Genomic DNA, 23,437 nt, shown 5'->3' with positions numbered 1-23,437 from the left:
CTCTTCTAGTTTCCTCTTTCAGAGGGCCGTGCTTCCCCTACATGAACGACAAAAAGGCTCCTGAGAGACCAGTTAGCTGTTCCCCGAAATAGGACCGATGCCTACCCAAACTACTACCCAGTCCAAATTTCAACTGAGCCCAACAAACATATGAGCACTTCTATGTGGCAGGCACTGTGCTATGCACTGGGAATACAGCTATGATAAGAGGCCGTCACCGTCCTCATGAGGCTAACAGACCACTGGAGAGAGATGACGCAAATGGCTGTAGGGCTGGTAAGTGTCCCGAAGCAGAGATCAGGGTGCCCGTGGACCGTATGGGAAGACAGTCTTCCTCGCCTACAAATCTAGAAAGGCTTCTCCTTGATGAAATGATGTTTAAGCTGAGAGAGACCTGAAGGGTGGAGCAGTGAACAACGGGAACCGAGAATTGTTTCACTGGGGGCTTCCACATAGCTGTCCCCAATTCATAAAGAGCTCATATTCTAAAAGTTCACTTTCAAGTTCATGGACTTAGCGTTCATAATGTATTTTTCTGCAGAAACACAGAGTGGCTAGGTTTCCCAGCTGGTCCACCAGCTCCCAATTTCTTAAAATGTGCTGCACCAAAACTACCTGCATTTTAACCAGTCTTTCTTCTAAGGGAAACTTATATGGAGTCCTGATGCCCCGTGGGAATCCCTGCTCACAATCCCGCCTCTTCCTCATTCAGTCCCAGCAATTCTCACAGAGGTCTCTCCGGCCCAGCCCCCAGCCTCCAATCCCACTGCCTTGGTTCAGGTCAACCTTGTACCTACACCTAACCTCAGACCTGCACCAAGCAACCAACTCAAAACTCAGTCATCTGGTCTGCTGCTCCCCACCCCACTACTCCCATGCTGCAACCAGTTCCTTTTTAAAGAACAAATGTGAAAACCTTTTAATGATTCTCAATAGCCCAAAGTCCAAGACAATTTTTCCACTTATTTCTATTCTAGTAATTTATCAAATTATAATTTATGTTCACCTATGCAACAAGTATGTGAGTACCTACAATGAACCATGCTCTCTGCCTCAGTAGAGGAAAAAGACTGAAGACAGACATCAGGTCCTATTTGCGTGTGCCTAAGCACGACTCAATAAACAACAGACACCAATATACAAATATACATTAATATATTATATATAATATATACGCATATACTGTTTTCCCTTTTTCCAGGCCACAAGGCAATTCCCCATAGGGTTGATGGAAAGCTAATTTATACTTTCAACTAATGTTCCCCAACGTTCTGGCCTGCCTTCAGCCTGGCAAGGGAAGACTCTTTTTTTGGTGCTTTAGATACTGAATGTCGGATTCCTCAAATGTGAAGCGGCAGTAGGGAGAGATCTGAACTCAGAGTCGAGTTCCTGCCTCGTCTTTGGCACCGTCTAGCTGCTTGATCGTAAGTGACTTAATCTGGTCTCAAATTTCCTTACCTGGGAAGTGGGGATAATACCACCTATTTCACAAGTTGGTCTCCACTGGTTCCCAAACCCAGGTGGATAGCAGAATCACTGGGAACTTTAGAAATATGCAAAATGTGAAAGATGTAAGAAATCTGAATTTTGAAAAAGTCTCAAGTGATTCTCACGTATCGAAAGACTGGGAGACTTAAATTATTCATAAAGTACCTGTCACACTAATGTTCAATACCTAGGTACGCTACTGAAAATGGGATTCTACCCTAACGAACAGGGTTGTGAGGAAGAGGGGGGCACATGGGAAAGCATTCTGGGCTTAACCCGCACACGTAAGCAATGACACGACACAGTATTTCCCCCCGTTCCAATTAAAAGCACCAGAGCCACTCCGAAAGCAAACACGTCAACTGCCAGGAAGCACACGTTTTCATGGTCCATCAAAAAGTAGCACTTGGCGATACTAACAGTGACAAGGAGTAAATTTTCCCAAAGGTTAACCGTTATTGAGGATTAATGCTGAAAATTTAAAAGGGGAAAGGACCTCAAAAACGGCTGGCAAGGAACGAAGCCGCTGGCAACTGCGACGCTGCCTGTTCGGTCGGCGTTACTCAAGAGGAAGCGTGGAACACGGCGACGCTGGCGATGTGCTGTCCTCTGAAGTAAGCAGGTCGTTCCTATTCTTCCAGTTTTTCTCCAGTACCAGAAGAGGGGTGCGCAGCCCTGCTCCTTCCCCCCACTCCACCTCGTGATGAATGAAGAGGGCCTGCCTGAAGCCTGGGATACAGACTTGGATGGTCACCTGGAAAAGGCTCAGGGAGCCATGGCATCTGCCTTCCAGTCTCCGTGAGTTTTTATATGGCAGGGGGGTAAAACTAATTCAGTAGGGTTCTGGGACTCAGAACCATGGGTGGAAGCTACAGAAAGGCCATGAATCACACTACAATCTCCTAACCTAGTATTCTGAAGCATCCTGCTTCATTAAAATTAAAACTCAGAAAAGTCACCTTCCAGGAATGAACGCTACAGATACCCTCCAACACGTGAACGGAAATAGGTGTAACAAATGTTTGCTGTATTGCTGTAATAGCAACACATACTGGACAATCCTAAATGCCCAAGATATGACTGGTTACAGCAATTATGTAGTATATCAAAGAGGCAGCAGAGGAGGGATACGAAAACTTATGACAGACACCCATCGAGTTGTACATTTTAATTTACAATTTTTATCAATAAAAACGATTTGTTACAAAAAGGGAATTTCTCTATACAAAATAAGGATTTTTTCATTCATAAAGAGAATCCACTGCCACGTCTTGCCTTGTCAAATCAAATCTCAGTTTGCTTAGCTAAAATTATTCCAGAAAGACAGGTAATCCAGACGAGATTAATAAAATTATCCAAAAAAAAAAAAAAATTATCAGATTCTTAAACATGTTTAAGAGGAAGAATTTAATGAACATTTTGCCTTGAACTGAAGAATTCTAAATTATACTTGTAACAACCGCTAGAAAAACCACTGCTCTCAGGCAGCTGAGTTGCTAAGAGGACGTCTAATAAACAGACCCCAGCTCACTCCCCGTGAGAACCTTCTCACACGTACAATGAGTCCCCACTCCACACCATGAGTCGCACATGCGACACAACAGGAATAACTGCTTCTAAAATTTAACAAGTAAATTTTATTGTGGCCACAGGTCAACAACAGAACACGACAGGTTAAGGTTCAGATTCTCCCCAGCTCCTATTTTATCGTATAAATTAAATAGGAGGAAATACACACAGATTTTATTAAAAATGAGGAGCTGTTTTCAAATCCCCACTTCCTAGGACAATACACATCACGGTTTAAGAGAGGGGCAAAGAACAGTCACCCTGTTAGCATACAATGTTTCAAACGTTCAAAGCCTTTTTAGTCGACTAAAGTATAGTAGTCACTCAATACTGCTCCTAGTAGTCCGTTCTCAGAATAAAAACGTAAAAATAAGAAACTGAAACACTGTAGCCTTCAAAAAACTTTATTTGGTGATAAGCCTAGCTATAATAGAAAAAGCCCATCTATGAGAAAGGTATTTAAACTGGTCTGATGTACATTCATAACTCAAAATGATAAAGACCCTCAAACACAAATGATTCTAAAGCCATTACAACCCAAAATTAGTGATTCACTTAGATGTGCTTATATTAGCTCTTAAAATATGATCTATGTACAGAGGAGCTGCACCTTCCTCCCAATCAGCTGAAGCACATGGCCATTAAAGCGGGGAGAAGGGGTCAAAAATGACAGTTTAAATAGGGTATAAGGTTCTCCCTTCCACTCTACTCAATAAACATATATCCACAATGAGAATGAAATGGAATCAGTGCCCAGGTGCCTCTGAGAGAGAGCATCTCCCTGGGGCAAATGTGATTTGGAACTTTCTAGCACAATACTTCTAACTACTCTGGGTACACACAAAGCCAGTACGACCCACACACGAGATGCAAAGGGATTATGCCCACCACGGTTTACACCCAGCCCCTTTGGAAGATGCAACTCCACTATAGTTTTGATCACTTAACTTAGAAAAAACATGTCTAGCAACAACCTTCATGACTCATTAATACCAATCTGCGGCCTTCACCCATTCAGAGGTGCTTTTTTTATAAAAACATCTGAAGAGGTGGCAAGTGGTTGCAACTGACATCAGGTCACAAATGCAAAAGCTGGGGGAAGCTCTTCATCCACTGCTCCCGTCTTCTCCCCTATTGTTACAGTTCTGCCACCAAAGGCAAAGAAAAGGGGTGTCAACGAGTTCTTCGTGACCCAGCCCTGGCAAAAGTCAATAAATAAGAGAGCTTGTCAAAGGCAGAATCATTTTATGGGCAACCTCTTCTAGTTGCAAATTTGGGGGTTGGAAATAGTGGGAGGGAGGCATGTGTGCGAGAAAGAGGTATGGGTCCCTTTGACAAGGACTGAAGACCCAATCCCAGACGCCCAGGTTGGTGACAGCCGACCACGGTCTGCCAAAACCTGTTATTCAGATTCAGGTTTTCGGAAGAGAAGACACCGAAAAAATATAGTCAGTTCTGAAATTTGCACAGTTGACATTTGTTCTTCATAGCAGTAAGGACCTGAATGAGAATCATGAAACTTGAGGAACACTTCTATTTTTCTTCAGGATTTAAAAAACTGTGTCTTGTACTGAAAGACTACATTCAGTGTGGGTCAGGTCCAACAGTGTTTGCTAGGACTCGGCTGTTAAACACACCCAGCACTGGGAGAAACAACTCATCTGAGCAGAGTGGCTGGTGGGCAGGCCGGAGGCCACCCTTTCACTGGTCCCCAAGTCGAAAGCCCTGTCCCCAGTTGTGTCTCCCGCCTCCACCATTCTGATCAGCAGCTCGCCTCATGCTAGCAGGGGGCACGCCAAATCCTGACACCCCTCCTCTCCTGCTGGGCAGCCAGCGGTACCTAGAGGGGTTGGGGACAAAGGGAGAGAGGACAACCAAATCACTGCCACGCAGTCATCAGACAATTTAGCACATCCCCCCTTCCTGGCGTCCCGTAATCTGTCACATTGAACTATATTAGTCTGTGGCCAACAGAAAGCTGGGGACAGCGTCTTACTTAACTTGCCTTTTCAGCACTTAGCTCAATGCCCTGACCACAGAAGGCACTTACTCTTCAGGTTTCTTAAATTTATTCAGTTTTCACCTAAATTCACACTCTAAAAAAATTTTTTCTGATTATGAACTAATTCATGCAGAACAGTACAGAAACAAAAATATTACTCCCACAAGCCCAACCACCAGGAAAAAACCACATATATATAATCATCTCAGTATTTTTATATATCTAAATATGGATCAAAGGATACAAAATAAATTCACTTTCAGAGGACAAATGTGCAGCCTGTGAGCCCCTCATGGCATCTGTACGATGCGACTGCATCCTACGGCCTCCATCACAGGAGACTGCAGAAGGCGGCTTTATGCCTGGGTATGTTCTTACAGTTTATTCATGATCTTCCCTCGGACTGCATTCTTTCCATCTCATAGATGGTGGGAAAGTTGAAGCCCAAAACGGTTAGCTGATTTCCCACCTTACAAATTCATAAATTACGAGTCACAGGACAGCTGAGAAAACTCAAATCCAAGTCTACGTTCTCAGTTTTCCCAACTATTTCCCCTCCTTGACTATCAGCACACTGAGGGTATGTTTACCCTTATCCCACTTAGCAGATCCCAATTTAAAATTTTGCTTGAAAGCAGAGACCATGATCTGATACAAACCCTGAGGGCTGACATGACCACAGCAAAAAGCCCGCAGAGCACAACCTTATCATAAAGCGTTTCCCTTATACCCGGTGCGTCCATGTTTACAAATTCATCTCATCTTCACAACAACCCCAGGAGGTAGGCACTACTATTACCCCATTTTACAAATGGGAAAACTGAGGCAGGATTGAGTAAAGCTCTTCTAAGGTGACAGTCAGGATTCGAACCCAGGGAGCCTAGCTCCAAGCTTGTTTCCTGCACCACTTAACTGCAGACAAGTCACACACGGTGCAATTCAGGTGAGAGCACTTCGCGACTGGAGCCCTCACTTATTCCTATCACCCTTGATGCATTCGTGCTCCCTCTCCAAAAAGATAATGAACCCCTTTTAAAAAAGAACTGTGTACGAAAGGATCTGTCTCCTTTCCCAAATGGAATGCAGAAGAGTGACACATCTTAGAATTCTACAGTTCACATCTTCCCCTTTAAATAAATACAGTTTTAGCTTTAAATCAAACTATTTCCAAGTGCTGGCTTCTCAAACCCATGACGTTCTGCTGTAATAATAATACTTCAAGGTATATAATAAAATCGAGCACTTTAAAAAGGCAACGCTAGGGCTGTCCTGCTTTGTTTCTTACTGTAAGACAATATGGAAGCCATCTCCACTGCTTAGATAGTGAAATTAAATGCAAGTAATTAGTATAAAAAGACCCAATTATATATAATCAACAAAAATTTATGGCAATTTCAAAGCAGTTACTGCTTTTGCAAGGAGCTACATTTTGTCATCTGATCTTTATGCAAAATTTAACAGAAGGGCTTCCACCAACAGAGAAGCTCAAACGGAAGGCAAGCTCCAGCAAGCAGTTGATTTTCCCACTAGAATCTCATATACTTTGTTGCCCACAATTGAGAAATATCTCCAATTAAGTCAGAACATGGCCATTTAAAGTAAAATAACTGTTGGCTGCCCCCCAAAGTACCAAGTTTTTTTTTAATTGATGCATCTGCCATCCGACTTGATAAACCTAGATAAAAAATCCAAGCCTGCTGTTATTGTGTGTCCGTTGATAATTAGAAAGCAGATTGGTCATTTGTTTTTTAGCCTGGAGGCAACCCAAGGCTCAGAAGAGAAGCAAGTTTCTTTTTATGCTCTCAAAGAAAAAAATATAATAGTATATTTGTTTGTATATTTTCCAAAAAAAAAAATCTTTCAAAAAACCTATCTATAATCTATAAAATGGGGTGGGATGGGGTGGGGGACCCACTCAAGTTTCACTGCCCTCACAGACTCCTCGGAAGAATGACAAACTGCAAAGCATTAAAACAAGCAAGATGTGAAAAAGGTTTTTTGATTTTTTTCCCAAAGCTTTTAAATGCAAGCTATTATTGCATATCCCCAGCTGGAGATTAGACATGACTGTCAGGCGGGCTGTGACACCCAGATGGTGACTTCACCGGTCCCTTCTACAACAGCCTTTGCTTCACGGACAGAATGGTCACACTGCTCACACGTGGAAGCGTGTCAGTGTCTCCTCGGCTGCTCACACGTGGAAGCGTGTCGGCGTCCCCTCGGCTGGTTGAAGTAACTTTCCTAACCTTGAAACCCGGTAAATGAGGGGAACGGGATTCCAACCCAAGTCTGTCTCACAGCCAAAGCTGTGCCCTCGGCCTCCTCACTTGAACCCGAAACGCAGACGAGGAGCAGGCCCGTGCTCCCAGGTGGGCAGGACTCTGCAAACCTCGAGTCTCTCGTTTCGACTTTGAAAAGTCCTATAAACATTCCAGTCTATAATATTTAACATAAAAACGTTTTAAACTGCTAACCAATGAGCCAACCGGTGTACACAGGTGCCGCCTGCCCGGAGCTGGAAGCACCGTGGTGCCTGATGTCGTCTCAGTAACCCCCGGCGAGGCTCCACGAAGAAGACTGAGTGCGGCTCTGCTCCCTGGCTTCCTGGGACTGTGTGACCAGGGCAAGTCATTTGTCGGCTCACATTTCTTTAGACAAAGCGGTAAATCCTACCCTTCATGGAGTTTTTATCAAGATACATAAGAACACAGGCAGTAAAATGACTGTTAAATGGGGGGCGGCGGGGGAACACTTACAAAAACTGAGGTGTGGATAGAAAATTTCTTCCTCCCAAGTCCATCGGGTATCTGAACATTAGGAAGAAATAAAGATGTCCGACCAGATTTCCAATCAGCTCATTGATTACCCTGCAAGCAGAGAGCCACACTGGTTTAAAGACATTCGAGCAGTAAAGTGAGGCACAGCAAGTTTTAACTAACAGCTCAGGAACGAGATCCCTCACGGCAGCCCAGTTCTGGTTCCCGGGAGGCTGTGACAGCTCTACAAAGGGCCCTTTTGTAGTCTGAGTGGCAAATGCATTCTGAGGGAGAAGGGAAACCAGATCTGCTGGACCAATGGGGTCCGTGCTCCTCGAGGCCAGCTGGCCCTCTGACATCTCTTTCAAGCCCAGCCCATCCTCAAAATATTGTTTTTGCTACTTTCTGCCTTAAGAGTTGGGGAGGCTGCAAACTTTTGAATGCTTCCAGTCATGAATCCTGTATCTGTAAAGCACAGGCAAACAATGAAGGTAGCGAGAGAGAAGCATGGGAGTCAGCAAAGCAGGAACAGTGAACGCCTGCTCCCCGCTCCTGGAGCCCTGAGCACTCTCTCTCCCCTCTGCTATCCTTGAGTGTCAGACATCACAGAGACCACTTCAGAAGCTGACCTTCACCTTGTAATCCGAAAATAAGCACTGACCTTCTTCAGTTTTCCCACACTTACATACAGGCCACGTCAAGGTCTTATAGATCCATTCTTACTGTTACATATCCTTCCCTGTCCTCACCTGCAACGTGATTCCTGTCAGGGACGAGTCAACTTGTGCAGCTGCTCCCAGACTCTGCCCCTCTGGGTGGCAGGGTAGCCTTACCAAGCTCATGCTACGCTCTAAACAGAGTCTCTTTGCGTGATTCATTCATTTCTCCCTATCAATTGCAGTAGAAGTTAGGACCACAAAGAGCAAATATGTCGGACGTACTAAGAACTAATACTATTAAAATCTATTAAGACTTTAAAAATATTTTGTAGTATAAGAAATGGGAGTTCTTACAATGGCTGCATGTTGACATTTTCCCCCTAAAATTCTGATTGGACACATTAAAGGTTTTCTCAAGTCTTAAGTTCTAATTCCAGACTAGAAATTTGACCCTGTTTGACCAAAACTTCTGTACTGCTTCCCATCTGAGCATCTGCGTTTCCACGACTGGTGAGCAGTTTCCAAGGCATTCTGAAAATGCCTTAGAAATAAAAAACACAGTAACATTATGCATAGTTCTTAGAGGAGTCAGCTCAGAGACAAATTAGATCTATGTTTGCTCAATCTGGACAGTGAATCCAGAAATAAATATTTATTCAAAAACACATATATGGAAGCATATTGTAACAAGGAGCTAACAAAGAAAAAAAAACAATCATTCAATGATAAATGTGCTTAGTGCCCTGCAATCTAATCAATTACATCGAAATGAAATTATTTAGTAAGTGTAAGACTCCAGTGCATCGATGTTGAGATTCTTTAAAGTTTCATAAAGATTAGAGAAGGAAAATAAAGAACGGAAATCATCCAAGGATGAGCTTCATTGAATAAATCTAATATTACTTACGAGCCTCCGATGATATAGTTGAATCCAAGAATAACCCAAGGTAAATAACAGGCCTAAGAAAGAACAGACACAAACATGAGTAACCACACCTGAAAAGGATACACCTGCTGGGGGGCTGAGTGGGTAGGGATGAACTGACAAGTGCTTTATAGAAATCCTTTGGAAAGTCACTGCAAAAATTTCTCAGATCCACCCAGCATCATTCCTATTGCACTTAAAACTTCCTATCTAAAATCATACGTATTCCTGTATTTAATAACGGGAAAGACAGAATGCTTGGCCCATAGTCTTCGGATATACGCACGCCCTGTGGAGTTAATATTAAAAAATAGTTTCAGAAAGTAGATGACTGTCCTACAGACACTGATGAAAACACGGTGCATAAGAGAATCACATTAAGGCTCCAGCTAGCAAACTGTTACCCGTAAACTGAAAACACCTCATCTTTTCATGTTCTCTTTTTATGTATTTCACAAAATTACCTGAATTTTTATCTCTTTACACATTGATATCTTGAGCTAATACACTCCCAAGTAAGCAGCTCTCCAGATGAAGTCAACATCTGAGCCCCTTACCAAATTCAAAACATCATACCAAGAGCTAAGGGAGCTGCAAAGAACTTGACAAACTAGTAAAGAAAGGGTTATACATAAATAACTTGAAGGCAGACTGCGGTAAGTACTATAGGAGAAACACAAGATATATGGCGGAAGCCCAATGACAAGACTAAGTCCAGGCGAGTGACAGGAAACACGTTCAGTCCTGACTCAAACTAAGAATGGGTGGGATTTATATGAGGAAGAAAATACAAAAGATGTTACAGGTGGAAAATGGGGAGGAGAAGGCACAAAAGGGAAGAGTTTGGGGGCAAAAAATAATGTTTTATCTAAAATGTAAAATACGTAACAGAGAGTGGTAAGAACAGATTTTAAAAGGGACAGTTCCACATCTTTCCTTCCCTCCCCTACCACACACACACACACACACACACACACACACGCCACGCACACACACGCACGCACGCCAATCACTCAGGGACACATGCCTGCCGGGCCTGAGGTATGGAGGGAGGGAGAAGTGAGGACGCTGGGCTGGCTGAAGAAATGCAGGGGGCCTGGGGGAGGGAGACGGGGCTTGCCTAAGGTATACTGCTTTGCAGTGACCTCTTCTGGACGAGTCAGAAAGTACACCTCTGGGCTGGAGAGGAATTTCTGCAAAGACAAATGAAAAGGAAATTTTCCCAACTAGGTTAAAGTACCTTAAATCGTGTTCCAAACCAAAATGATACAATCATGTCTCTGTTCAGCTGGGCCCAGACATAAAGCACCGACATGATCAGGGGGATCATCAGCAACTGCAGGAGAAGGTGACAGGTGAAGACAAGGCTCCGGAGGCCTTAAGTCAGAGGCAGTGTGAATCTATCTTTTCTTTTTTTACCTCTCCCCACCAAACGAATTCTCACATGACTATTCGAAAAGCAAAAAGAAATTCAGCTCATCAGAATTATAAGTTGATCCTTTTAATTAATCATATAATGTATGTTATGATATCCCAGGCTAAAATACAACAAAATTTTTAGATGGATTCAGAAATATCAGGGTTACTTGAAAAAAGTAGTCATAAAGCTTTATTTCCTGTACCGTCTCAATTTTTTAAAAATGTAAATATAAATCCACATACATGCATGTGGGATTACCATCACTCACAATGTCCAAACATGATAAAGATGCAAGAAACGAGTATGAAAAGTAATGGCTTAGCTAACTCGTATCAGATCTTCAAAATAAAACAGCTATAATTCTATAATTTCAACATACCACATAATTAACTGCAGTTAATGCCATTTAAACTGTCAAAGGCCATTAGAAGTAAATTTGAAACATATAAAAGAGCAAATGGAGAGTTTCAACTTACCTGCATGTCCATTGCTAAACCAGTAATCTTGGTTTGTAAAGTTAAAGATCAGATAGAAACAAAGCATCCTGCATCCAGTAAAAGTTCATTTCCTTCCAATGTTCTGAGGGAACACACCTTTCTATAGTTCAGGCTGCTTAAAACATCCTAGAACACAAAGGTATCTAATAATCTTCATTATAAATAGCCTATTAGACTGTACAATGACAAGGAAATGGGAGAAATTAACTGCTTTGGCATATTAACAGCATCGTCACCTTGCGCCCTCTCTGCCTTGCTCTGTCACTGCATTTTAGTGCCTCTCCTCCCATTAGAAAACGGAGATGCCTGTGCCCTCTGAAACGAATCGTGGTTATACTGATATTCAGGGCTCCGTGGCATGGCTGAAGCCCAAAACAGTTTTTCTTCCCTTAAAGGAGGATAAAGGGCATCCCAAGTGCCTCATGTTCTGGCTCTTGGCCAAGTGTCGATGGAAGTTAAGTCCCAAAGAGAGCTCGAGCTCACCCACTCAGCATTGAACTTGAGCCATCGGATCCCTTCAGCCGCTCTCACCATCTGTAAAGGTCCACAGCTGGAAGGCTGCTGACAACTGGGTTGACACACAGCAGACACATGCTGTGTCCTTTCCCAGAGCCAGGTACCTAAAGAGGGACTGAATTCCTACTTAGGACCCCAAGGCAAGAACAGCGAGGACGCCAGAAAAGGATGCTGGTTGTAAATTAATTTTCTAATCAGGACCACAGATTTCAAAAGCTGTCTTATGTCCCAAAACCTCTTTGTGCTTCAGTCAACGAGCTGTCACACATGAGAACACAGAGAACTGGGAACGAGAAGAGGGATCAGTAATAAAGCTCAGCCAAATGTGGGAAAATCTCCCAGAGGCGATGGCAGAAGAATGCATCACTCATGGGCTATACGATTTACTATAGCTTTTAAAAAGAACTTTAATTATTCTTACTAACTGTAGTAAACAAGATGCAAACACTGTGATTTAAAGTATTGTACAGAATACTGTCTGTTTTCCCAAACTTGAAAAAAAAAAAACTGGTTTATTTCTGGCCCAAAATAACAGACTGAAGGATACCACGATGCAAATCCAGTTAAAGAGGAGCATGAATAAATAGTCTGCTGGCCTCCCATCAAAAGCTCCTAGAAACAAAAATAAGCCAAATGTCATGGTTCAGAACTTCAGAACAAAATAAGTCACTTCTTCGTAGAGAAATACTTCAAAAATTATAAGGGAAGCCAAAATGAGAATATTTTTAAAGCACTTCTCTCAAATAAGAGCACATTTTTTAAAAATATCCAAAACCATGTCTCAATAAAGCCCCAAACTAAAGTCACCTAGTAAGTCCAACCTGCGTTCTCCCAACTGAATTCCAATAAGTAACCTGCTCTGATGACCACGGGCTAAAAGACACCCGAAGAGAGGACAGGCAACTACGCAGCTACTGAGACGCCACCCCCTGACGTCCCTCCAGCCTGCCGGCCTTGCCTTCACTGCTCTCATCGTAAATGATGACACATTTGTGATTACTTGGTTAATCCCTTCTCCCTCCACTAGCCCATAAGCTCTGATTGTGGGGGGGAGGGGGGCGGCGTACAGGGGAATAGAGGGACAGTCAAAGTCTTCCACAGCCTCTGACTCTAAATCCTCATACTACACCAGCCAGGTAGGATGGAAAGACCTATCCCCGCCCCCCACCTTTTACAGATGAGGAAACAGGTACGTGAGCACAGTCACATGGTTTGTTAGGAGCTTAGTGAAATCGAATTACTAATTTAGTGCTCTTGTCACTAAACCGTATCCAGGCTCTGTCTTATTACTGGGCAGAAAAATCAACACAGGCCCAGCTCTCCCTTCTAAGGGTGATTCCTCATGCCTCTGGTTGGTAGTCTAGAATCTAGATGCAGAGCAAAGACACAAATGACTGTAAGGTCACTTCTAGCTCAAGCGGTCACCTTCCCTCCCCTCCACACCCCATCATGCTTCCATGATATATAGTCATTCTTTAAAAATCCTAACAAGTGTCAGAAAGGCAGAAAAAAAACATCTAAAAGAAAATGGATTTCCAGCTAAAGTCTCTCCTTTTTTCCCTTTATTTCTCCCTTGGTACCTCAAAGGCACACTTTAGCCACAGTGCTAAGGATGCTTCATGGTAGAGGATTGCTGTGATGAATCAGAGCTGAAATTCTAACATGTTTCTGAATTTTAATAATACTGTTGTATCTTTTGATGTGGTTTTGGCTTTGTGATTTCTAAGCATTCTTTCAACTGAATATTTAAAATACTATAATCACATAAACTATAGTACTTTATTATTTGGCAGGCTTCCAACTGAGAATTTACAAATTAACTGGTCTCAAATTGCAGGCATCCTGTTCAAATCAGAACCCTTACAAATAAGCCAAAGCTTCTATATACTTAATTGAGCCGGGCAGGAAAACATGCAGGTGGCAAACATTTTGTCAAAATGTTATCTTGAGGCTGTCTGGTGAAGAGCAGACCGAGAATCAGTAATCCCGAGTTCTGGTCCTAGCTGTGTTGCCTCACATAGCTTTGTGACCTTTGGGGCAGGTCATCACTTCTTGTCTGTGAAATCTTATTTAAATGGAAAGATCTCAAAAGTGCCTCTCTATGGGAATGTTCATAGCAGCAATATTTATAACAGGCAAAAAGTGAAAAGAAGTCAAATGTCCGTCAACAGATGAAAAGAAAAAACAAAAGGTGGTAATTCCATACAATGGAATCTTATTTGGCAATAAAAAGGAATAAGTAATAACAATATATGCTACACGGAAGAACTTTTAAAACACTATGCTAAATGAGAGAAGCTGGTCATAAATGACCACATATTATATGATTCCATTTATAAGAAATGTCCAGAACAGGTCAATTAAAGAGGCAGAAAATGGTCGTCTGAGGCTTGGGAGGAAGGACAGGGGTGAACAGGAATGGGGAGGGTTTCTTTCTGCAGTGATGAAATATTCTAACAGTGATTGTAATGACTGCACAACTCTATGACTATCCACTGAATTGTACACTTAAAATGGGGGGAATTACACAGTATATGAATTATGCATCAAGAAAACTTTTAAAAAATGCCTCTCGGCTCTAGAATTTCAAAATGCTCTGTGATTGGACGGTGGGAGAGGGGGCAACTTCTAGGATTAAAGCAAATGAAAAAGAGCCATGCCTAATAATCCTACAGCTTTATTGTGTTACTGTGGTATTACTAATTAGTTCTATTACCTGACTAGGTAGTAGGGATAGGTAGCTGGGTTCAAGGACCTTAAGTAACCAAGGGAAGACGATTTTCAGAAAAAAAGTGGTCATAGAATTATTGTAATTTAGGTTTAATAACAGTATTATGATCATTTTTAAGTCCTTGTATTTCAGAGGTAAATATTAAAATATTTATAGATGAAATGCTATTGTGTCTGGCATTTTACTTCAAATCATCAGGGGCGGAGGGGCAGACGTGCATATACATAGAATAAGGCTGGCTATGAGATAACTGTTAAAGGTGGGTAATGGTTTAAAAGGGGGTTCATACTGGTACATGTTACGATGTGGAGGAACCTCGAAAACATTATGCTAAGTGAAAGAAGCCAGTCACAGAGGACTGATAAAATGTCCCATATAGGCAAATCCATACACCCAGAAAACAGAAAATTGGTTGCCAGGGCCCGGGAGAAGGGGAGAAGGGAGATAGAGAGTGACTGCTTTGGGCTTTTTGTGGGGTGATGAAAATGTCTGGAATTAGATAGTGGTGATGGCTGTACAACACTGCAAATACACTAAAGAGCCCTGAGTTGTACATTTTAAATAGTTAAAAGAGCAAGTTTTATGTTACGTGAATTTTATCTCAATAAAAAGAAAAAATGTCTACTTTTATCTTTGAAAATTTTCCGTAATAAAAACTTTCAAAACTGGTTATGGATCATCCACACTTAATCTAGAGTTTACTATTGACATATTTTTAAAAAGCATTATTCCAACAACTGAATCCTCAATCAAATTGTATCAGGGCAAGTCAGTAACATTCAGGTCCAACTGGGATGAGGGAGAATGCAAATCATATGCAAATCACACGTGCTGGTGGATTTAAGGCTCAAACCGCTGATGCAGTGGCAGTGAGAGTCCTGCGTCTGTTTCTCCTCAGCCAAGTTCACTTCTCTGAATCTCCCGTGCTTTCTCACTAAGGGAGCGGGCGAGGGCCCTTCCAGGGGTAATACAAGTCTAGGCCTGACGCTTTGTATTAATTTGATGATTTCTTTCTTTTTAAAAAGCTCTTATAGCAAATGCCAATTTAAGGAAAAATTATATTTGACACGTAAATACCCATCTTTCTATTCCCCTGCAGTTATAAGATTAATTCACAATGCTCACACTGACAGATTTAAGGGTGGTTCCAAATTCTCTATCCTGAGCCATTGGCCAGCAGGTTTATAAGGTCTCTGAAGTCAGTCAGCCTTTCCGAAATCACTATATTCACATTTTGACACAGCAGTTATCAATTTATGGCTTCTCGGTGTAAGCAACTCAGAAGAGCATGTAAGGTAGTATAGAAAATAAATAACAATCAGTAAGAAACCTTATAAGAAAAGATTTTTATTAAAAAGCTTATCCATAACATAATAGATGTAGTCATATCTGATAAACTGATATTCTAAGCCCCAGCTATATATTTTTAAATTGTTTCAATGACAGAGAATGAGCCTAGGCTTTTAATTGCATAATGCAGTGTTTTTCAACCCCAATCTAGGAGATATACATACTTCAACGTAATCGTGCACTGAAGGACAAGGACTGCTATGTGACAGAAATGAGGGAGATGTCAAATTAAATGACAAGCACACAGCTCAGCCACTAAAGACATGGGCAAAATCTGTACACCTCAGTTTTATTTTTTTCCACATATTAAACGGAGACACTGCTACTTACACCTCATGATGACATTGTGAGGATTAAAAACTGAATATTCTAAGTGCCTAGTACGGTCCTGGCACAGCTACAACTTACTGAGCACTTCCTGTCATTATGTCATTTCTTTTATTTGCTAAATGCCCTTAAAATTCCTCCAACAAGTAAACATGGAAATTAAACAGAAACAATACTTAAAACTATGGATAACATACCTGTTTCAAGTCGTGTAGAATACTGATATAAGAAATATAAATTGACCAAATAAAGAAATCCAGTTCCTGGACCCACGGGGAAATAAAAGGTGGCAGTGATTGGCCTCCAAATCTGTCAGGATCAAAATAAACACAGCTGTTAGTTTCTCTAAGCCCGGGTAAATTTTTTTTCTTTTAACTAAACAAAATTAACTCTTGTAAAACGTTCTCTTCAATGAGGAGACCTACTAAAGGGACACCGCCAATATCATTCTAGAAAACAAGTGAAGAAAAGCTCGTATCAGTTACAATCACATCAATTTACAAATCAGTTGAATAAAATGACGTCACAAAATAAGCAATAAATATAAATATTTCTAAACAAATTGAAAAAAATCAATACTATAGCAGAATATGGCTAGTCTTTTTGGGGATCAGGCATACAGTAAAGCCTGTCAAAAATGAGACTCAATTTCTAACAATGCGGTAATATCTTTATTTAGGAAAACAATAATACTAGAATGACAAACCAAAAAATACTAGGATGTCAAAAAATGTCATATTCAAAAGGTAAAAGTAAAATAGGAATCTTTTATCCAAATCATTGCGTTATTTAGGCAACATGGACACATGACTACAATATTAACCCTCTCACCCCAAGAAAAAATTACAGAAAGTTCTACAGTTAAAAGTTAGCCTCTCTCCTGATCTTCCCTTTCTAGCAACATCAGATCCGTTTCTCATATTTCTTTCAGGAAATAATAGTATGTGTTATTATCATCCTTTTTCATCCTACCTTACAGTGCACTATTCTATACCTTGTTTCATTCTCTTGAAAAAATATTTTTATTGCCCTCATAGTACCCCTTTTACATGAATAGCTAAACTTCATTTAAACTGTTACAATGCCACGATGAATATTCTTGAATATCCTCATTATACCTATACATATAATATAAATTCCTGTGAGTCAATCTGCTAGATCAGACACTTGCATTGAATTCTGGTAAATTTTGCCAAATGCCTACAAAAACGTTTAACCCCTATACTTCCTCCGAAGATGTAGATTAATGTGTCTTCTCTCTACGCTATCATCATTTGATGTATTTTATATTCATCAATCATGTTTTTAAAACTTTAGCATTTCTTTTATTTTTTCTGCTCGATTTGCATTTCTTTATATATTGTGAAAATTTCCCTTTCTCACTGTTGCAAATATCTTCTGGTCTGTCATTAGACTGATGTTTTTATGGTATTTTTGCCATAGTTTGACATGTAAAAGTTTAATCTAATGTAGGCAAATGTAGCCCTCATGTACCATGCTTACAGGATACTTCTCCACTAAAAAGTACTCTCTGTTTTACTGCAGCACATTCATGGGTCACCTAAAGAGTGAGGAAGAAATCCAACTTATTTTTCTAGATGGTCATTCAGTTTTCCCAACCCTATTTACAAAGTAACCATCTTTTCTTCATTGACTTTATCACATACTTATTCTCTTTTCTATTAAGGTCTACTTTTAGACTATGCTGTTTGGAAATTAAACTCCTATACCCATACCAAGCTATTTTAATTTCTAGTTTTATAATATGTTTTCGTATCTGGTAAAGTTATAGAATTAAATAATCCTCCTACCATTTTTCTTTCACATTTGTCACAATTTCCTTGGCTAGTCTCAATATTTTATTTTTCTAAATGAACTAGAACCAGCACCTTGGTATCAATGTGATACTGATACAATTCTCAGCCAGGAAGAAGTATTTCATAGCATTTAGTTTTTCATAGAGCTATTGCTTTCTATCTCTTCTTATACTCACCAAACAAAACTGAATTATCTTTTTGTTTCTAACATTTGAAAACTGAGCTGCTCGGGCTTTCCAAGTATAGAACTCTACTTGTAAAAAAATGTCATATCCTATTCTATTCTCATCTAATTCACTGGAAAACCCCTCCAGAACAATGTTAAATCATAGTGGTCGAAGTAGATGGTCTTCTCAGACTTTCCGAAGTGCTGGCATAATGCTGGCTTTTGGCTTGAGAGTTATGTGCCTTATTGTACAAGCACAAAAGACATGGTCACTGCGCCGAGTCCTCAGTAGTCGGGAGGCTGTCCAAAGAAGCAAGAGGGGACCCAACGGAGTGGAAGTTTGGGCTTGGAAAATGAGTACAAAGTCCCAAAGGATTCTGAGAGTGCAATAAATGAACAGTGCAGCTAACACCTGGGTGTGGCTGGAATGGAGGACATGAGCTGTGGGGCCTGGCCGGACACAGAGCTGGCCAGTTACATTCTCCAAGTAGCACAGGTATGTGACCCTCGGAGTACTTTACGTACTAAAATGTGACCTGCCAAGAACTGTGTATTAAACCAGTAAAACAAAACTGATTAAAATTCATTTTGGTTTACTCGCAATTTCATCACAGAAATTGCGAGTAAAAGAGCACTGGCAATAATTTGAGACCCAGACTGAAGTCTCGGCTTACAAATGCTCACTTCTGTGCCTCAACTGCTGTCTATAAAAGGGGAATGATACGCTAAAACTTGTCCTACTTCGGATAATGGTTTTAAAACAATAGTGTGCTATTCTGTTCATTTACATACACTGACTCAGGAGGTCGATTTCAAAGATGAGGAAATTGGATGAGAAAAGGTTAAGTAATAGCTAGTAAGTGGCAGACCTAGAAATTTGTCTCAGACGGCCTGACTCCAGAGTTGATGATACTGAACCCCTATTTTCACAGTGACTCTTACAAGTGACATCATTATTATGAGGTATAATTACAATTAGTAAAAATTTTCAGTACTACTTATACTTATCATGCTTATACAATCCTGATTCTTCCTGCTTATGAAAAGCACTGGGATAAAGACCAGAAGCAAGCAAGCCTGGCCTTAAGTAGCCAGGGGGCCTGGGAAAATCAGGCCTTTGAGTTTGTGTCTTCATCTACTCAATGCCATTTGTCTGATGACTGCCGCCTTCCTTGTCTCACGGGTTTTATAAAAGGCTGGAATTAAGAAAGTGGATTAAAAAGGTGCTTTCTAAAAAAAAATGTTTACGTGTGGGTGTATGACTATTAATATAATCTTTTAGGAGAGGCACACTGGCCCGAGTTTTACAAATGCACACTTTAAACGACCCCCATGTTCCTGTAAGTTACTCAAGGCCTGATTTTAGAAAAGAAACCTTGGGTTTCTTCTGATTACATTTTTCACTAACACTGACAACATGACACTATTTTTAGCCACTGTGTGCACCTGTTCTTTGGAAATCGGTGTCTGTCAAAATACCTCTCTTCTCTTCCTCATTCATTAAGCCTACCCTTGAGTTATACTTGCTTTCATTGATCTAAGAGTCTTATGATTTTTGTATTATTTTAAAAATATAATTTGAAAACACCAGGAGAAAGTTGTCTCTTCAGAAGGACCTAATGTTATATATTATTTCTGAAATCCCCATGGAAGACACCCAACTAAATCCCCTTTTTTCTAACCAATATGTAAATACGATAAGGAAAAGGCTTTATTTTCAGGTCTAGGAGTGGTGGACGCATGTTTTCAACCCTGGAAAGCCTTTGTGGATCCCTTAAGAGACAGCCAAGTGTAGCACCAAGAGCCCAGAACCTGCAGACAGGACTGCAGGGCTCACATGCCAGAAGATTCAAAGGGAGCATCTCATTTCAACCCAACAGCAATCCCAAAGCCAGAACCATAGCCGCCCCAGCTTTTTCGGGAGGAAAGCTGGTTCCTCATTAGAGTTTAGGCACCCCACCCCACCAGAGTTCTTCACTTAACAAGGGCAAGAAGCCCACATGTTCACTGGCATACAATACCTTCAAAAAAAATGGTCTTTACTTATTAGTCCAACAACTTCTATTGAGATGTTTTAGTTCAGCCATCCTTGAACTAAAATCTCCCAAAAATCTGCTACTAAAATCATCACAAATGCCATCCAGAGTCTACAATGGTTTTTGTTTTTGTTTTTTTTAACTATCAAAAACAATAAGGGTTGGTTGATTTGGAGTTAAAGTCTACACGGATCACCAAGCAACTAAGAAAGAAGCGCAACCATGTGCCAGATGCTGATGTTAGCAAACTGTGGCTTTTTTTTTATTGGGGGGGGAGGGAGGGAGGGGGAAGAGGATGGGAGCACTAAGTAGGCAAGAAAAACTAATAAAAGGCACTCAGTCTCAACTGAGGACTTTTAAAGAGCTATTAGAAGCCATTAATTCTACTCCTAGGTATATACTCAACAAAAATGCACATCTATGTTCACCAAGACGTGTACCAGAATGTTCTCAGCAGCATTGTTCATTCTAGCCAAAGGTAGAAACTACCCAAAAGGCCTATTACCAGTAGAATGGGTAAATAAACAGCAGTCTATTCACACAACGGAACAATATGAGGATGAGCGACCCACAACCCCGCACAACAATATGGGTGACTCTCACACGTACTGTTAGAGAGGCTAGATACTACAGCACACACAGATGTCGAATTATAATGTTACATGCCTGAAACTTATATGTCATAAACCAATGTTACCTCAATAAAATAAACAAGCAAATAAATTTAAAAAATGACGGGGGGAAAAAGGAAGTAGGGATAGATTTCAAATCCCGAGGTGGGAAACAGAATAAGGGAGTTTGCTACCATTCCTTCTGCCGAACACTGTACTGGCATCATAGCCTACGTACTGCAAGAAAATAAATAAGAGGTTCAAATCTTTGTGTTCACTTTAAGAACACACGTGAAACTGCCCAGGCAATCAAGGGTATGCATATCTGAAAAGCCACCAAGTAGCTGAAGGATGTCACTTTACAGAAGCGATGTGTGCCATTCTGTCATTACAATGGTGAGGTGGTAGGTGTGCCCAGGCCAAACAATGGAGCCAGTCACAGGGTCGGTAGCCTAAAAAGAGTGCTGAATTCTTGCTACACGTGCTTAAACATGCAGAGTAATGTGAACTGAAGGGTTTAGGTGCAGATTCTCTGGTCACTGAGCACATCCTGGTGCACAAGGCTTCCAAGATGCAGCACAGAACGCACAGAGCTTATGGGCAGGTGACCCCTACCTGAGCTGCCCCTGCCACGCTGAGATGACCCTCACTCATGAAAAAGAGCAGATTGTTCCTAAGCCAGAAGAGGAGGTTGCACAGAAGAAAAAGGTATCTCAGAAGAAACTGAAGAAACAAAAACTTACGGCCCAGGAGTAAATTCAGCATCAAAGAAACGCTAATAAAAGTAAAAAAAAAGATAGTAGTTACCATTGGCGGGGGAGTGATAAGAAGTAGTAGGAACATTCTGGAGTGCTGGTAATGTTCTATTTCTTGATCTAGGTGTTAGTTATATACATTTATTTGGTTTTTGAAAATTAAAAAAAAGAAAATTCAACAAGCTATAAAAATGTAACACATACACTTTCCTGCTTGTATACTGTAACTCAATAAAAAGTTAGAAAATAAACTTGGTTTATGGTCCAATGGGCAACCTTATCTACAGACCACAGCAGAGCTATCTAATGTAGACAGGACTGCTAAGGACAAATTTTAAGCGTACTACCTAACCAAACACTTGCCACTAAAGTTCTAAGCCAAACTTTGAGGCTACTTCTCTGCTCAGCTTGCAGACCCCATCCATCCCCCCAGGTTGTGTGTGTACATGTCTCTCTTCCCCAGTACACTTAAATCAATCTGCTAGGGTTGCTGTCACAGGTTAAATGTGGTAACACAAGCAAAAACTCGGCAAATATAAGCACCAGGCCCAATCCCAGGTTTGGTTGGTGACATTTCTTATTATTCTTGAAACAAATTAGAGAAATTGAGAGTTCTTATCTTCCCATCTCAAGTCAGGATGCTTTTAAAGGGACAAAAAAAAAAAAAAAAAGAGGATCATAACCTGTGCAGTTATATTTCAATTACAAATTAAACAAATCTTCCTCACCACAGAAAGAAGGCAGTAATGACAGAAATTATTATTAGCTAATAAATAAATGGTAATATTTTTCATAGGTTATTTACCAAACTATATCCTGGGAACTTTACATTTTTAATGTATTTTATATAATAGAGGCATGAAGCAGATAACATATTTCCTCAATCTGAAGATACTCATTTTTGTGTTTCTGAAATTAGGGTGTGTCTTACTATCGATATATTCATTTTATAATTCATATGTGCTTTCTACTTCCTCCCCCTCCAAAAAGTTGTATTAAATCGATGGAGCATCTTATATTCAATGGACTTAGAACAGAGTGAACTCTTAGAACAGAATCGATGCAGTATTAAATTATCCCCATTTTCAGGGACTGTTTTAGGTAATGTTCTGTTTCTTGATGTGCTGGTTATAAACACGTATTCAGTAATTAAGAAATTGAGGCTCAGAGAGGATAAGTAACTTATCTAAGAGCATACAACTAGTAAGAGGCTGAGCTAGGCCTGCAGACCACAACTCCCCTTGAAATCCCATGGTCTTCTTGCTCTGACAGAAAAAGAAAAAAAAATTTGCTATGACTAACTGGGAAGAAGTCACCCTCAAAAATGTGTTGTTAGACACTTAAGTATTGTGTTTTAGTAGATATTATGCAAAGAGTTAAACGAGAGCTCAGAAATGCAACTCACCGAAATAGAAACTGAAACAGCGGTTGTCTATAAACTGGGGTAGCATTTATCTCGGGGTGACTGTGGGAGCTGAATGAGATAACATATGGAGAGGCACAATCCAGATGTAAGGAGATGGTGTTATTTTTCCAAAGAAATTAAGTACTGCTGTGGAGGAAGCCCTGGGACACATAATCTCAGAAACCACTAGAGCAGCAGCAGATTGTCACCTGTCTTCTAGTTAATCAGGAACCAGTATGAAGACATTTCATCATGGTGCACTATTGACTGATGAGTGTTAAGTGTGAGGGACCAAAAACTGTGGTTAACAGTCGTGTGAGTCTTAACACACACCTATGCGGTTCCACCCATCCAAACTAAGGAAATGATATTTTAAACTTGGGAGTTCGAAACCAATAAACTACTCA

At 40.7% G+C, this 23,437-nt stretch overlaps 1 protein-coding gene across 2 annotated transcripts in view; it reads right to left on the bottom strand.

Moving 5' to 3' along the window:
- DERL1 (derlin 1) overlaps positions 1 to 23,437 on the bottom strand; it is a 52,697-nt gene that overhangs the window by 25,292 nt on the left and 3,968 nt on the right. The window contains exons 2-8 of one of the 2 annotated variants that reach the window (XM_039853698.1): positions 16,438 to 16,549; positions 12,380 to 12,444; positions 11,296 to 11,322; positions 10,640 to 10,735; positions 9,382 to 9,434; positions 7,816 to 7,926; positions 2,642 to 4,897 (exon numbers count right to left, since the gene is read on the bottom strand). In XM_039853698.1, coding sequence (XP_039709632.1) covers positions 4,759 to 4,897; positions 7,816 to 7,926; positions 9,382 to 9,434; positions 10,640 to 10,735; positions 11,296 to 11,322; positions 12,380 to 12,444; positions 16,438 to 16,549 — 603 coding nt within the window. In that variant the 3' untranslated portion in view covers positions 2,642 to 4,758. Of the gene's footprint in view, positions 1 to 2,641; positions 4,898 to 7,815; positions 7,927 to 9,381; positions 9,435 to 10,639; positions 10,736 to 11,295; positions 11,323 to 12,379; positions 12,445 to 16,437; positions 16,550 to 23,437 lie in introns of those variants that run through there. The other variant, XM_039853699.1, reaches the window with a different exon arrangement.

Source organism: Pteropus medius, unplaced genomic scaffold, assembly GCF_902729225.1.
Source record: "Pteropus medius unplaced genomic scaffold, Ma_sr-lr_union100, whole genome shotgun sequence".
In the NCBI taxonomy this organism is placed as follows: domain Eukaryota; kingdom Metazoa; phylum Chordata; class Mammalia; order Chiroptera; family Pteropodidae; genus Pteropus; species Pteropus medius.
Note: the sequence above shows the minus strand (reverse complement) of the source record. Positions and strands in the feature narration are given on the sequence as shown.